Source organism: Oncorhynchus mykiss, chromosome 17, assembly GCF_013265735.2.
Source record: "Oncorhynchus mykiss isolate Arlee chromosome 17, USDA_OmykA_1.1, whole genome shotgun sequence".
NCBI lineage: Eukaryota > Metazoa > Chordata > Actinopteri > Salmoniformes > Salmonidae > Oncorhynchus > Oncorhynchus mykiss.
The window spans coordinates 47,577,952-47,592,488 of record NC_048581.1 but is presented as its reverse complement, the minus strand read 5'-3'; the positions used below and the strand labels follow the sequence as shown (position 1 = coordinate 47,592,488).

At 41.1% G+C, this 14,537-nt stretch overlaps 1 protein-coding gene across 1 annotated transcript in view; it reads left to right on the top strand.

The window, feature by feature from the left end:
* slc2a9l2 (solute carrier family 2 member 9, like 2) overlaps nucleotides 1–14,537 on the top strand; it is a 224,003-nt gene that overhangs the window by 103,638 nt on the left and 105,828 nt on the right. The window contains exon 10 of the mRNA XM_021568636.2: nucleotides 11,905–12,006. Within this exon, the coding sequence (XP_021424311.1) occupies nucleotides 11,905–12,006 (102 nt within the window). The remainder of the gene's footprint in view (nucleotides 1–11,904; nucleotides 12,007–14,537) is intronic.

Sequence of the window (14,537 nt, the reverse complement as noted above, 5' to 3'; positions counted from 1 at the left end):
TCATATAAACGCACATTTCTAACAATGATTTGATTCATGATGAGCAATATCCTCCTGAAATCTATTTTATGATCATAGATATACGTCCAAAACTGAATGTACTATATAACATACACTGTGCTTTTCAACATGTATTGGACCATTCTTATTTCCATCTTATTCCTGCCTCGAGAAATCACACCATCCACGCAAGAGAGCTTGCATCTCTCATCATGACGCCATTGGCGGTATAACACGGGGAAGCACATGCGCCTATGTGGGAATTACAGTGCATAATAGGCTAACTGTAACCCCTGGGAGTTTTCTCTGTGTGCGCACAGAGGGTGGATCATCTCTGCAGCCCAAATACTGACGTTACGTCAGGGAGAAGAGCGCGTTCGCTTCGTGACGGTTTCTGGTAATTAGTTTGGGGGAAGAGTATTCCTAGGCTGGCACACACACACGCAGTGTGTGGGAACTGGGGACGGCATCTTACTTCTCTCCTTTTGCTCGAGGGAAATTACGATAGGATCTGTAATTATGGAAGAGAAGAGCAGGGAGGGTAGGATGATACGAGGTGTTATGCTGAAAAAGAGATCAAATCTTATTGGTCGCATACACATATTTAGCAGATGTTATTGCGGGTGTAGCAAAATGCTTGTGTTCCTAGCTCCAGCAGTAATATCTAACAATACACACACATCTAAAAAGTTAAAGAATAGAATTTAGAAATATAAGGATGAGCAATGTCTGAGTCCGGTGTGTGTGTGTGTGTGTGTGTGTTTTTCACAATTCCTGACATTTAATCCTAGTTAAAATTCCCTGTCTTAGGTCAGTTAGGATCACCACTTTATTTTAAGAACGTGAAATGTCAGAAAAATAGCAGAGAATGATTTATTTCAGCTTTAATTTCTTTCATCACATTCCCAGTGGGTCAGAATGCACTCAATTAGTATTTGGTAGCATTGCCTTTAAATTGTTTAACTTGGGTCAATTGCATTGGGTAGCCTTCCACAAGCTTCCCACAATAAGTTGGGTATATTTTGGCCCATTCCTCCGGACAGCTGTTGTAACTGAGTCAGGTTTGTTGGCCTCCTTGCACTCACACACTTTTTCAGTTCTGCCCACAAATGTTCTATGGGATTGAGGTCAGGGCTTTGTGATGGCCACTCCAATACCTTGACTTTGTTGTCACTCTGCCATTTTGCCACAACTTTGGAAGTATGCTTGGGGTCATTGTCCATTTGGAAGACCCATTTGCGACCAAGCTTTAACTTGATGTCTTGAGATGTTGCTTCAATATATCCACAGAATTTTTGTTCCTCGTGGTGCCATCTATTTTGTGAAGTGCACCAGTCCCTTCTGCAGCATAGCACCCCCACAACATGATGCTGCCACCCCCGTGCTTCACGGTTGGGATGGTGTTCTTCGGCTTGCAAGCCTCCCTATTTTTCCTCCTAACAACATTATGGCCAACCAGTTATTTTTTTGTTTCATCAGACCAGAGGACGTTTCTCCAAAAAGTACAATATTTGTCCCCATGTGCAGTTGCAAACCATAGTCTGGCTTTTTTATGGCGGTTTTGGAACAGTAGCTTCTTCCTTGCTGAGAGGCCTTTCAGGTTATGTTGATTATATGACTCGTTTTACTGTGGATATAGATACTTTTGTACCTGTTTTCTCCAGCATCTCACAAGGTCCTTTGCTGTTGATCTGGGATTGATTTGCACTTTTCGCACCAAAGTACGTTCATCTCTAGGAGACAGAATGCGTCTCCTTCCTGAGTGATATGACGGCTGCGTCGTCCCATGGTGTTTATACTTGTGTACTATTGTTTGTGCAGATGAACGTGGTACCTTCAGGCATTTGTAAATTGCTGCCAAGGATGAAGTAGACTTGTGCAGGTCTACAATCTTTGTTCTGAGGTCTTGGCTGAATTCTTTGGATTTTCCCATGATGTCAAGCAAAGAGGCCCGAGTTTGAAGGTAGGCCTTGATATACATCCACAGGTACACCTCCAACTGACTCAAATGATGTGAATTGGCCTATCAGAAGCTTCTAAAGCCATGACATAATTTTCTGGAATTTTCCAAGCTGTTTAAAGGCACTGTCAACTTAGTGTATGTAAACTTCTGACCCACTGTTATTGTACAGTGAATTGTAAGTGACATATTCTGTCTGTAAACAATTGTTGGAAAATGTACTTGTGTCATGCACAAAGTAGATGTCCTAACCGACTTGCCAAAACTATGGTTTGTTAGTGTTTGAATAACAAGTTTTAGTGACGCCAACCTAAGTATATGTACATTTCAGACTTCAACTGTATATGTGTGTATGAATGTGTATTTATATATATTTATATGTGTGCCTTGTTAAAAGTTAATTTGTGTATTTCCTTATTGCGTTTTAGCCAATCAGTTGTGTTGTGACAAGGTAGGGGTGGTATACAGAAGATAGCCCTATTTGGTACAAGACCAAGTCCATATTATGCCAAGAACAGCTCAAATAAGCAAAGAGAAACAACAGTCCATCATTACTTTAAGACAGGTCAGTCAATCCGGAGTGCATTAGCAAAAACCATCAAGTGCTATGATGAAACTGGCTCTCATGAGGACCGCCACAGGAAAGGAAGACCAAGGGGTTACCTCTGCTGCGGAGAATAACACATATTTAGTAGATGTTACTGTTACAGACCTATATCCATCCTGCCCTGCCTTTCTAAAGTCTTCAAAAGCCAAGTGAACAAACAGATCACTGATCATGTCGAATCCCGCTATGCAATCCGGTTTCCGAGCTGGTCATGGGTGCACCTCAGCCACACTCAAGGTCTTAATTAAACGATATCCTAACCGCCATCGATAAAAGACAGTACTTTCGACTCTGTCAATCACCATATTCTTATCGGTAGACTCAACAGCCTTGGTTTCTCTTATGACTGCCCCGTCTGGTTCACTACTTACTTCTCAGATAGAGTTCAGTGTGCCAAATCGGAGGGCCTGTTGTCCGGACCTCTGGCAGTCTCTATGGGGTTGCCACAGGGTTCAATTCTCGGGCTGACTCTTCTCTGTATATGTCAATGAAGTCGCTCTTGTTGCGGGTGATTCTTTGATCCACCTCTATGCAGACGACACCATTCTGTATACATCTGGCCCGTCTTTGGACAGTGTTAACAAACCTCCAAAATGAGCTTCAATTCCATACAACACTCCTTCCGTGGCCTCCAACTGCTCTTAATTCTAGTAAAACTACATGCATGCTCTTCAACCGATCGCTGCCCGCACCTGCCCGCCCGTCTAGCATCACTACTCTGGACGGTTCTGACTACAAATACCTAGGTGTCTGGTTAGACTGTAAGCTCTCCTTTCAGACTTATATTAATCATCTCCAATCCAAAATGAAATCTAGAATTGGCTTCCTATTTCGCAACACAGCCTCCTTCACTCATGCTGCCGAACATACCCTCGTAAAACTGACTATCCTACCGATCCTTGACTTTGGCGATGTCATTTACAAAATAGCCTCCAACACTCTACTCAGCAAATTGGATGCAGTCTATCACAGTGCCATCCCGTTTGTCACCAAAGCCCCATATATTACCCACCACTGCAACCTGTATTCTCTCGTTGGCTGGTCCTCGCTACATATTCGTCTCCAAACCCACTGACTCCAGGTCATCTATAAGTCTTTGCTAGGTAAAGCTCTGCCTTATCTCAGCTCACTGGTCACCATAGCAACACCCACCCGTAGCATGCGCTCCAGCAGGTATATTTCACTTGTCATCTCCAATGCCAACATCTCTTTGGCTGCCTTTCCTTCCAGTTCTCTGCTGCCAATGACTGGAACGAATTGCAGAAATCACTGAAGTTGGAGTCTTATATCTCCCTCATTACCTTTAAGCATCAGTTGTCAGAGCAGCTTACTGATCGGTGCAGCTGTACAGCCCATCTGTAAATAGCCCATCCAATCAACTACCTACCTCATCCCATATCTGTTTTTGTTTTTCTGCTCTTTTGCACACCAGTATTTATACTTGCACATCCTCATCTGTACATCTATCACTCCAGTGTTAATTGCTAAATTGTAATTAATTTGCCACTATGGCCTATTTATTGCCGTACCTCCTTACTTCATTTGCACACAATGTATACAGATTTTTCTATTATGTTATTGACTGTATGTTTGTTTATTCCATGTGTAACTCTGTTGTTTTTGTCGCACTACTTTGCTTTATCTTGGCCAGGTCGCAGTTGTAAATGAGAACTTGTTCTTAACTGGCCTACCTGGTTAAATAAAAGTGAAAAAAAAAAGAATACCTCAGATTGCAGCCCAAATAAATGCTTATTGTTATTATTGGCACTGTAAATGTATGGATTATCCCATTGCTATTCCCCAAAATTGCCAGGGACTCCAGCCACCCTAGCCATAGACTGTTCACTCTGCTTCTGTCCGGGAAACGGTACAGAAGCATCGGCTCTCAGACCAACAGGTATGAGACAGCTTCTACCCCAAGCCATAAGACTGCCAAATAGCCATAAGATTGCTCAATAGTTCATTAAAAGGTTTCTTGGACTATCTGCACTGACCCTGTCTTGCACTGACAGTATACACACTACACACACACACACACACACACACACACACACACACACACACACACACACACACACACACCAATTGCCACTTCTACTCTGTTCTTTACATTTCTTTATTATATATTTTGAAGCCTAATCACTTTACCCTGCCTTCATGTACATATCTAGCTCAAATACATCGTACCTCTGCACATTGGTCTGGTACTGGTACTCCCTGTATAGAGCTCCATTCTTGTGTATTTTATTCCTCTTGTGTTACTATTTATTATTTGTATTATTTTTTAAACTGCCGATTGACTCGTAAGCAAGTCTGTACCTGTTGTATTCGCTGCATGGGGCAAATACGATTTGATTTACAATGCTATGTTTTTGCAGTAATGTTGATCATAAAATATGGCAACATTGACAATTATAGTTTAGCAAGCAGTCTGCGACTACCAGAATTATATGTAAAAGCTAGAATCCTTAACTAAAACAATAACAAAGCGGTCATCCCGCCTGTGTTTTGGTAAAAAGCTGATGGATGGGCCTGGAGAAATGTAACAACTCTCAAGTTCATAGACATAACTATGCATGCAAGGAAAGACCATATCAAAATGATGTTTTTAACCTTGTTTTGATGCTATATAGTGTTTATTTACATCTACATTGTTTACAAAATTTGAGTAAAACAAGCTTATGTTTTGGGTTCTGATGGGTTACAACAGTTGTACTAAACAATGGGTATTTTTAATGAATGTATTAGTCCAAAAATTGATGTAGCGAATAAGAATTCTAGTTTATTCTATAAAGTCCAATCCCTTTATTGACTCATCGATGTGAACACTTTTAAGGACTGTTTCTAGACTGTGGTCACTTATTGGTCGCACGCAATACGGCTAGATTCTGGTGGAAACCAGTCTACTAAAGTGCTGACTGAGAAACATTTGAGTGCACACTATTCCAAGTTAAACAACTAGTGAAAAAGGTTTGTGCCTTCAGTATTCATACCCCTTGACTTATTCCACATTTTGTTGCGTTACGGCTTGAATTCAAAATGGATTAAATCAATTTTTTTCTCACCAATCTACACACAATTACGCCATGTTTTTAGAATCTTTTGCAAATTTAATGACAATGAAATACAGAATTATAGCATTTGCATAAGTATTCACACCCTTGAGTCAATACTTTGTAAAAGCTTCTTAGGCAGCAATTACAGCTGTGATTACAGCCCTAAAAATTGCCAAAGACTCCAGCCACCCTAGTCATAGACTGTTCTCTTTACTACCGCATGGCAAGCGGTACCGGAGTCTAGGTCTAGGTCCAAAAGGCTTCTTAACAGCTTCTGCACCCAAGTATTAGACTCCTGAACAGCTAATCAAATGGCTACCCGGACTATTTGTAGTGTCTAGTCAATGCTTGACTGAGGGACCTTACAGGTAATTGTATGGGTGGGGTACAGAGATGAGGTAGTCATTTTTATCATGTTAAACACTATTATTGAGTGAATTCATGCAACTTATTGTGACTTGTTAAGCACATTTTTACTCCTGAATATTTTTAGGCTTGCCATAACAAAATGGTAGAATACTTAATGGACATTTCAAGACATTTCATATTTTCCTTTATATTATTATTTTTTTAAACCACAACATTTAAAAACATAATTCCACTTCAACATTGTTGCCTTTTGTGTCTAGGCCAGTGACCAACAAATCAATTGAATACATTTTAAATTCAGGCTATAACACAACAAAATGTGGAAAAGTTCATGGGGTGTGAATACTTTCTGAAGGCACTGTAGATAAAGTTTGTGTGTCGTGCAATACGTCCGATGCAACATAGCTTTGAGGAGAAAATGATTCAAGACTGAACTTGTTTTGCACATGCAAAAATAAGACAGGAAACCCTTTTCATCTTGGTCTGTCAACCACTGCGAGGCTTTGTGAATCATCAGCCACACTCTTTTAATCTAAGATCAAAGCATTGTTCCTTTTTATCATTTTTCTTTTGAATTTAAACTTTAATTCTACACATTAATACTGCCAAAAATGTTCATCTCTGTGCTCTCCAGTAGAGTGGGATAAGCTTGAGTGAGAGGATAGAGGAACCAACTCATTATTTACTGTACTGGACTGGACTTAGTATTGAAGTTGAAGTGATGATATTTGTCTGCACACGCTCCATGCCCACTTCTGCATCATTGCTTGCATGTACTGGGCTTGAGAAAACCGCTGCTGACTTTTTTGTTTCTAATTGGACTTGCAGGGTGTATGTTTGTGTCTCCGGATATATTTATATCCTGATGCCGCCGTCCTTACCCAGCAGATCCGCAAAGGCCAGAAGGCAACGACAGTGAGTCATCAACCACTGTTGAGTAAGGCTGGAGTTCGGTCTTAACCTTAAGCCTTGCATATGTTCTGGGATAGGATTGTTTATCAAATCAAATTTTATTTGTCACATGTGCCGAATTCAACATGTGCAGTAGACCTTACAGTGAAATGCTGACTTACAAGCTCTTTCCCAACGATGCAGAGTTAAATAAGAACATAAAAACACACGAGGTACGAGGTAGTTGAGGTAGGTATGTACATGTAGGTGGGGGTGAAGTGGTAACGTTACTCACTTCAACAAAGAAATATCAAGTTCCATTCTCCTAGAGTAAAGGATGATACATTGGTACTTATTTAAATTATTTCCATTTCTATTAGCACATTGCAGGGCATGATTAACAACCCCAGTTACAGCAGAAAATATTGTAAATATTGAACTGTCAGCCTATTTAAAGCATAAATATGTTTGTTTTCATTAATAACCTAATTATCAAACACATACACACACACACGCCATTGTCATGCAGTGTGCCATCGCCCTTTTGCTGTTTGCCTCCGTTGCTGGGGAAACACCTTATGGGTGGCGTGTCAGAGTGATGATGTCATGTAGAGTGTGTGCTGGCACATCAAATCAGGTTTAACGTCGCTCTGCGTGCCCTCCGGGGCCGGAAAAGGAAAACAAACTCAAACATCCACGAGTCATTCCCTGGATATGTGTTAATAATAAGTGACCTTCTATGTGGGCCTGGGCAGTTTGAACGGAGGGTGGTTTATTTTTAAAACCATTCTGCTAGGGCTAGGAGGTTATGCCAGTTGACACAAAGAGAAGACAGTTCGGTGTCTGGAAGTCCATGAAGCAGTTATGCATGTTAATGTACTTCACATCTCCTCCATAGGTTTTGATATTGGGAAATGTCGTTACGGCAATGTGGTAAAGAGATGTAATTATTAGAGGCCAGTAATTCTGTCCTCGTGCCTCTACACTCTTATAAAAAAGGGTTATTCGGCCGTCCCGATGGGAGAACCCTTTTTGGTTCCAGGTAAAATTATTTTTGGTTCCAGGTAGAACCATTTTGGGTTCCATGTAGAACCCTCTATGGAAAGGGTTCTACACGGAACCCAAAACAGTTCTACATGGAACCCAAAAGGGTTCTACTTGGAACCAACAAGGGTTCTTCGAAGGGTTCTCCTATGGGGACAGCCCAAAAAACTTTTTATATGAGTGTAGTGTGGATGAATATTGCCCTGAAGTGTATAAAACCAACTTGAGACAGTGGGCCTTTTTTTACACAAGCACACACGTCCCCTTGAATGTCCAAGCGCCAAGGTGCTGAGTTCTGTAACATAACCAGTAGTGGCACACACACACACACTCCTTCCAATATGGCCTTGATAATGGCTAGTGGTCCATGTGCGGAGGCCTGAGTGCAGCGATGTGACCATCAGTGAGACAAGTTCCAGGCCTTTAGGGACCAGGAGTAAAGTAAAGTTTCTCAAGCCGTAGCACCAAATGGACTGGGATCACGAAGCCATTGCTGGTGCATGACCAAAACCCTGCTTTTCTACAAACCACACACACACTCAGACTCCCATTTCAGGGCGTATGGACGCTCACACGCAGAACTGACCACATTCGTCTACAAATACACATGCTCTCACGCGTGTTTGCACACAGACACAGAACACACCTCACTACTCAACAAACATACATGCACTGACACACGTACACACCCCCAAGCATTTATACACAATCTGCTTTTCAACAAACACACGTGCTCACATGTGAATGTCCACTATTTCTCAATGCTATACTGTGTTTAACTGTGTTCGATCTTGCCTAGCCATCTTGTCTCAAGAGGACCACAATGGAAATACAGTTGAAGTCAGAAGTTTACATACATCTTAGCCAAATACATTTAAACTCCATTTTTCACAATTCCTGACATTTAATCTGAGTAAAAATTCCCTGTCTTAGGTCAGTTAGGATCACCACTTTATTTTAAGAATGTGAAATGTCAGAATAATAGTAGAGAGAATGATTTATTTCAGCTTTCATTTCTTTCATCTCATTCCCAGTGGATCAAAAGTTTACCTACATTCAATTAGTATTTGGTAGCATTGCCTTTAAATTGTTTAACTTGGGTCAAACGTTTTGGGTAGCCTTCCACAAGCTTCCCACAATAAATTGGGTGAATCTTGGCCCATTCCTCCTGACAGAGATGGTGTAACTGAGTCAGGTTTGTTGGCCTCCTTGCTCGCACACGCTTTTTCAGTTCTGCCCACAAATTGTCTATAGGTGTGAGGTCAAGGCTTTGTGATGGCCACTCCAATACCTTGACTTTGTTGTCCTTAAGCCATTTTGCCATAACTTTGGAAGTATGCTTGGGGTCATTGTCCATTTGGAAGACCCCTTTGCGACCAAGCTTTAACTTCCTGACTGATGTCTTGAGATGTTGCTTCAATATATCCACAGAATTTTCCTACCTCATGATGCCATCTATTTTGTTAAGTGCACCAGTCCCTCCTGCAGCAAAGCACTCCCACAGCATGATGCTGCCACCCCTGTGCTTCACGGTTGGGATGGTGTTCTTCGGCTTGCAAGCCTCCCCCTTTTCCCTCCAAACATAACAATGGTCATTTTGGCCAAACAGTTTTATTTTTGTTTCATCAGACCAGAGGACATTTCTCCAAAAAGTACGATCTTTGTCCCCATGTGCAATCCATAGTCTGGCTTTTTTATGGAGGTTTTGGAGCAGTTGTTTCTTCCTTGCTGAGCGGCCTTTCAGGTTATTTCGATATAGGACTCGTTTTACTGTGGATATAGATACTTTTGTACCTGTTTCACAAGGTCCTTTGCTGTTGTTCTGGGATTGATTTGCACTTTTCACACCAAAGTATGTTCATCTCTAGGAGACATTACACATCTCTTTTCTGAGCGATAATGAAGGCTGCGTGGTCCCATGGTGTTTGTGGTACCTTCAGTAGTTTGGAAATTGCTCCCAAAGATGAAGCAGACTTGTGGAGGTCTACAATCTTTGTTCTGAGGTCTTGGCTGATTTCTTTAGTTTTTCCCATGATTTCAAGCAAAGAGGCACTGAGTTTGAAGGTAGGCCTTGAAAAAAGTCCACAGGTACACCTCCAATTGACTCAAATTATGTCAACTAGCTTATCAGCAGCTTCTAAATCCATGATGTCATTTTCTGGAATTTTCTAAGCTGTTTAAAGGCACAGTCAACTTAGTGTATGTATACTTCTGACCCACTGGAATTGTGATACAGTGAATTATAAGTGAAATAATCTGCCTGTAAACAATTGTTGGAAAAATTACTTGTGACATGCACAAAGTAAATGTCCCAACCGACTTGCCAACACTATAATTTGTGTAGTGGTTGAAAAATGAGTTATAATGACCCCAACCTAAGTGTATTTAAACTTCTGACTTCAACTGTCCCAGACTTTGTGTGTTATCCTTGATGATTTTACTGAAGTGCATGTAATGGCTTTTTCAAGTTGTGTGCTTGTTTTTCTAAATGGTTGAATTAATAAACTAAACTAAACTACTGAACAAAAATATAAACGCAAGTGTTGGATCCATGTTTCAGGGGCTGAAATTAAATATCCCAGAAATGTTTGATATGTACAAAAAGCTAATTTATTTTTTCTTTTTTGTTTTCATTCCTGTTAGTAAGCATTTATCCTTTGCCAAGATAATCCATCCACCTGACAGGTGTTACAAATCAAGAAGCTGATTAATCAGCATTCTCATTACACAGGTGCATCTTGTAAATAAAAGGCCACTCTAAAATGTGCAGTTTTGCCACATAACACAATGCCACATGTGCAATTGGCATGCTGACTTCAGGAATGTCCACTAGAGCTGTTGCTAGGCATAAGCTATGGACAACAAACACAATTGCATTTTATCGATGCCAATTTGAATGTACAGAGATACAGTGACGAGATCCTGAGGCCCATTGTTGTACCATTCATCCTCCGTCATTACCTCATGTTTTTGCATGATAATGCACGGCCCCATGTTGCAAAGATCTGTACACAATTCCTGTAGCTCAAAATGTCCAAGTTCTTTCATGGACTGCATACTCACCAGGCATGTCACCCATTGAGCATGTTTAGGATGCTCTGGATCAACGTGTTTCAGTTCCCAACAATATCCAGCAACTTCGCACAGCCATTGAAGAGGAGTGGGACAACATTCCACAGGCCACAGTCATCAGCCTGATCAATTCTATGCAAGGGGGATATGTTGCGCTGCATTAATCAAATACTGACTGGTTTTCTGATCCACGCCCTTACCTTTTTTTTAAAGGTATCTGTGACCAACAGGTGCACATCTGTATTCGCAGTCATGTGATATCCATAGATTAGGGAGTAATACATTTATTTCAATTGTCCTTGAACCGCCCACTTCGGGCTTTCATTGTTTGCCTTATTTCAGCACTGACGATACTATCTCATCCACAGAGTCCACATTCTCTCGTCTCTCTCTTTCCACCCAGGGACCCCTGGGGCGTTGCTTTAAAGTAACCAGTGACCCTTGAACGACATTGCAGAATCCGACTGCATGGGATAGGTGGTGGTCGTGCTATGAATACTTTCATGCTCAGATGCTCGTCCCCATATTGGGAATGGAAATATCCTGGGCTTTGGCTAAGCTTTTGGGAGAGGGTTTCGATCTCCGGTCGCAAACTCCAGTCTCAACCCCTAGTGTTTATTATCCCCTATACCACAACTATTACCACATAACACAATATTAACACACACAATAACTGGTAGAAATATATTCACCGGAGAAAAAACCTGTCTATACTAGTACTAGATTGACAGTGGAAAATTGTATGAAATAATGCCAATGCTAGGTTTTGTTTATTTAATTAGGACAGACTACAGTAATAAAAAAAAAAAAGTTTTGCAATAGAGAATTAGAATGAGCGTTCAATTGGACAAGTCCTGCTAGTTCCTCACTGTTCCAGTGTTTTTTTCCCATTCTCTCTCCCCCAGGGCCTTGTGATTGAGCGCATCGGCAGAAGACCCCTCCTCATCTTCGGCTTCAGCGCCATGGCCTTCTTCTTTGGCCTTCTCACTGTGTTTCTCAATTTCCAGGTCAGTGCAGCCTATCCACTGTGCAACACACTCCTCTGAGTCATGTCTACATGTCAACCGCATCAGTGAACAGGTTGCTGTCTTTTATTAAGACTGGAATTCAATGAAGTCATGAATCCAGAGTGACATTGTTGTCCTTGGGCTGTTAAAATTCCCAAAGAAATGCAAAACACCTGCTACAAGCCTTGATTTCTGACAGTTTCATAAATGCCCTGGAATATAACCTCTTGATATCATGCAATAGGTGTTTTTGGAACCAATATGGAGGTTCTAAAAATGATAACCAAGTAAATATTAAGAGTTTTTTTTCCCCCAATATGCCATATCCACCAATAAAAAATAATAATAATCATTTGTTACGTTACAGCCTTATTCTAAAATATATAGAATACATGTTTTTTTTTACATCAATTTACACACAATACCCTGTAATGACAAAGTAACAACAGGTTTTTAGAAATGTTTGCAAATGTATTATATTTAATAAACAGATACCTTATTTACAGAAGTATTCAGACCCTTTACTATGAGACTCGAAATTGAACTTAGGTGCATCCTGTTTCGATTGATCATCCTTGAGATGTTTCTACAACTTGGAGTCCACCTGTGGTAAATTCAAGTGATTGGACGTGATTTGGAAAGGTATGCACCTGTAAGGTCCCACAATTGACAGTGCATGTCCGTGCAAAAACCAAGCCATGTGGTCGAAGGAATTGTCCGTAGAGCTCTGAGACAGGATTGTGTTGAGGTACAGATCTGGGGAAAGGTTCCGAAACATTTCTGCAGCATTGAAGGTCCCCAAGAACACCACAGTGGCCTACATCATTGTTAAATGGAAGAAGTTTGGAACCACCAAGACTCTTCCTTGAGCTGACCGCCCGGCCAAACTGAGCAATCGGGGGAGAAGGGCCTTGGTCAGGGAGGTGACCAAGAACCCGATGGTCACTCTGACAGAGCTCTAGAGTTCCTCTGTGGAGATGGGAGAACTTTCCAGAAGGACAATCATCTCCACCAATCAGGCCTTTATGGTAGAGTGGCCAGACTGAAGCCACTCCTCAGTAAAAGGCAAAAGGCAGCTAAAGACTCTCAGACCATGAGAATTAAGATAATTCTCTGTTCTGATTAAACCAAAATGTAACTCTTTGGCCTGAATGCCAAGCGTCACGTCTGGAGGAAACCTGGCACCATCCCTGTAGTGAAGCATGATGGTGGCAGCGTCATGCTGTAGGGATGTTATTCAGCGGCAGGGACTAGGAAACTAGTCAGGATCGAGGCAAATATGAACAGAGCAAAGTACAGAGATCCTTGATGAAAACCTGCTCAGGACCTCAGAATGGGGTGAAGGTTCACCTTCCAACAGGACAATGACCCTAAGCACACAGCCAAGACAATGCAGCAGTCGCTTCGGGACAAGTCTCTGAATGCCCTTGAGTGGCCTGGCCAGAGCCCTTACTTCAACCCGATCTAACATTTTTGGAGAGACCTGAACATAGCTGTGCAGCAACGCTCCCCATCCAGCCTGACAGAGCTTGAGAGGATCTGCAGAGAAGAATGAGAGAAACTCCCCAAATACAGGTGTACCAAGCTTGTAGCGTCATACCCAAAAAGACTTGAGGCTGTAATCGTTGCCAAAGGTGTTTCAACAAAGTACTGAGTAAAGGGTCTGAATACTTATGTCAATAAGATATTTAAGAAAAAAAACAGTGAATACATTTTAAAATAAGGCTTTAATGTAACAGAATGTGGAAAAGTATTGGTCTGAATACTTTAGTATTCCTAGGCTGGCGTGGTTACACGTGGTCAGCGTTTTTGAGGCCAGTTGGACGTACTGCCAAATTCTCTAAAACGATGCCTTCTGGTAGAGAAATTAACATTAAATTATCTGGAAACAGCTCTGATGGACAATTCCATCAGTCAGCATGCCAATCACACTCTCCCACAAAACTTGAGACATCTGTGGCATTTTGTTGTGACAAAACTGCACATTTTTTAGTTGCCTTTTATAATCCCCACTTCAAGGTGCACCTGTGTAATGATCATGCTGTTTAATCAGCTTCTTGATATGCCACATCTGTCAGGTGGATTGATTATCTTGGCAAAGGGGAAATGCTCACTAACATGGATTTTAAACAAATTTGTGCTCAAAATGTGAAAGAAAAACGCTTTTTGTGCGTATGAAAAAATTCTGGGATCTTTTATTTCAGCTCATGAACATGAGCTTTACATGTTGCGTTTTATATTTTTGTCCAGTGGAGTTTAAAAAGGGTTAGTTCTGGCCACTTATTCTGAAGACTTGGGTTCCAGCCACCCTTACAAAAAAAGCACATGTCAAATTTGCAGTTTCAGATGTGAAATAGCAGTTTTGACACATTGAGCTTAAATATCATATGTGAAACCTTGTTTTCATGTATTCAATTTAGAGTTTACATGTTAACACCACATTTTCACTTGTGAGGAGAATAACATGTTTTCACCTCACATGTGATTTGTGGTTTCACTTGAAATTAGCGGTTTCAAATGTTAAACTTTCA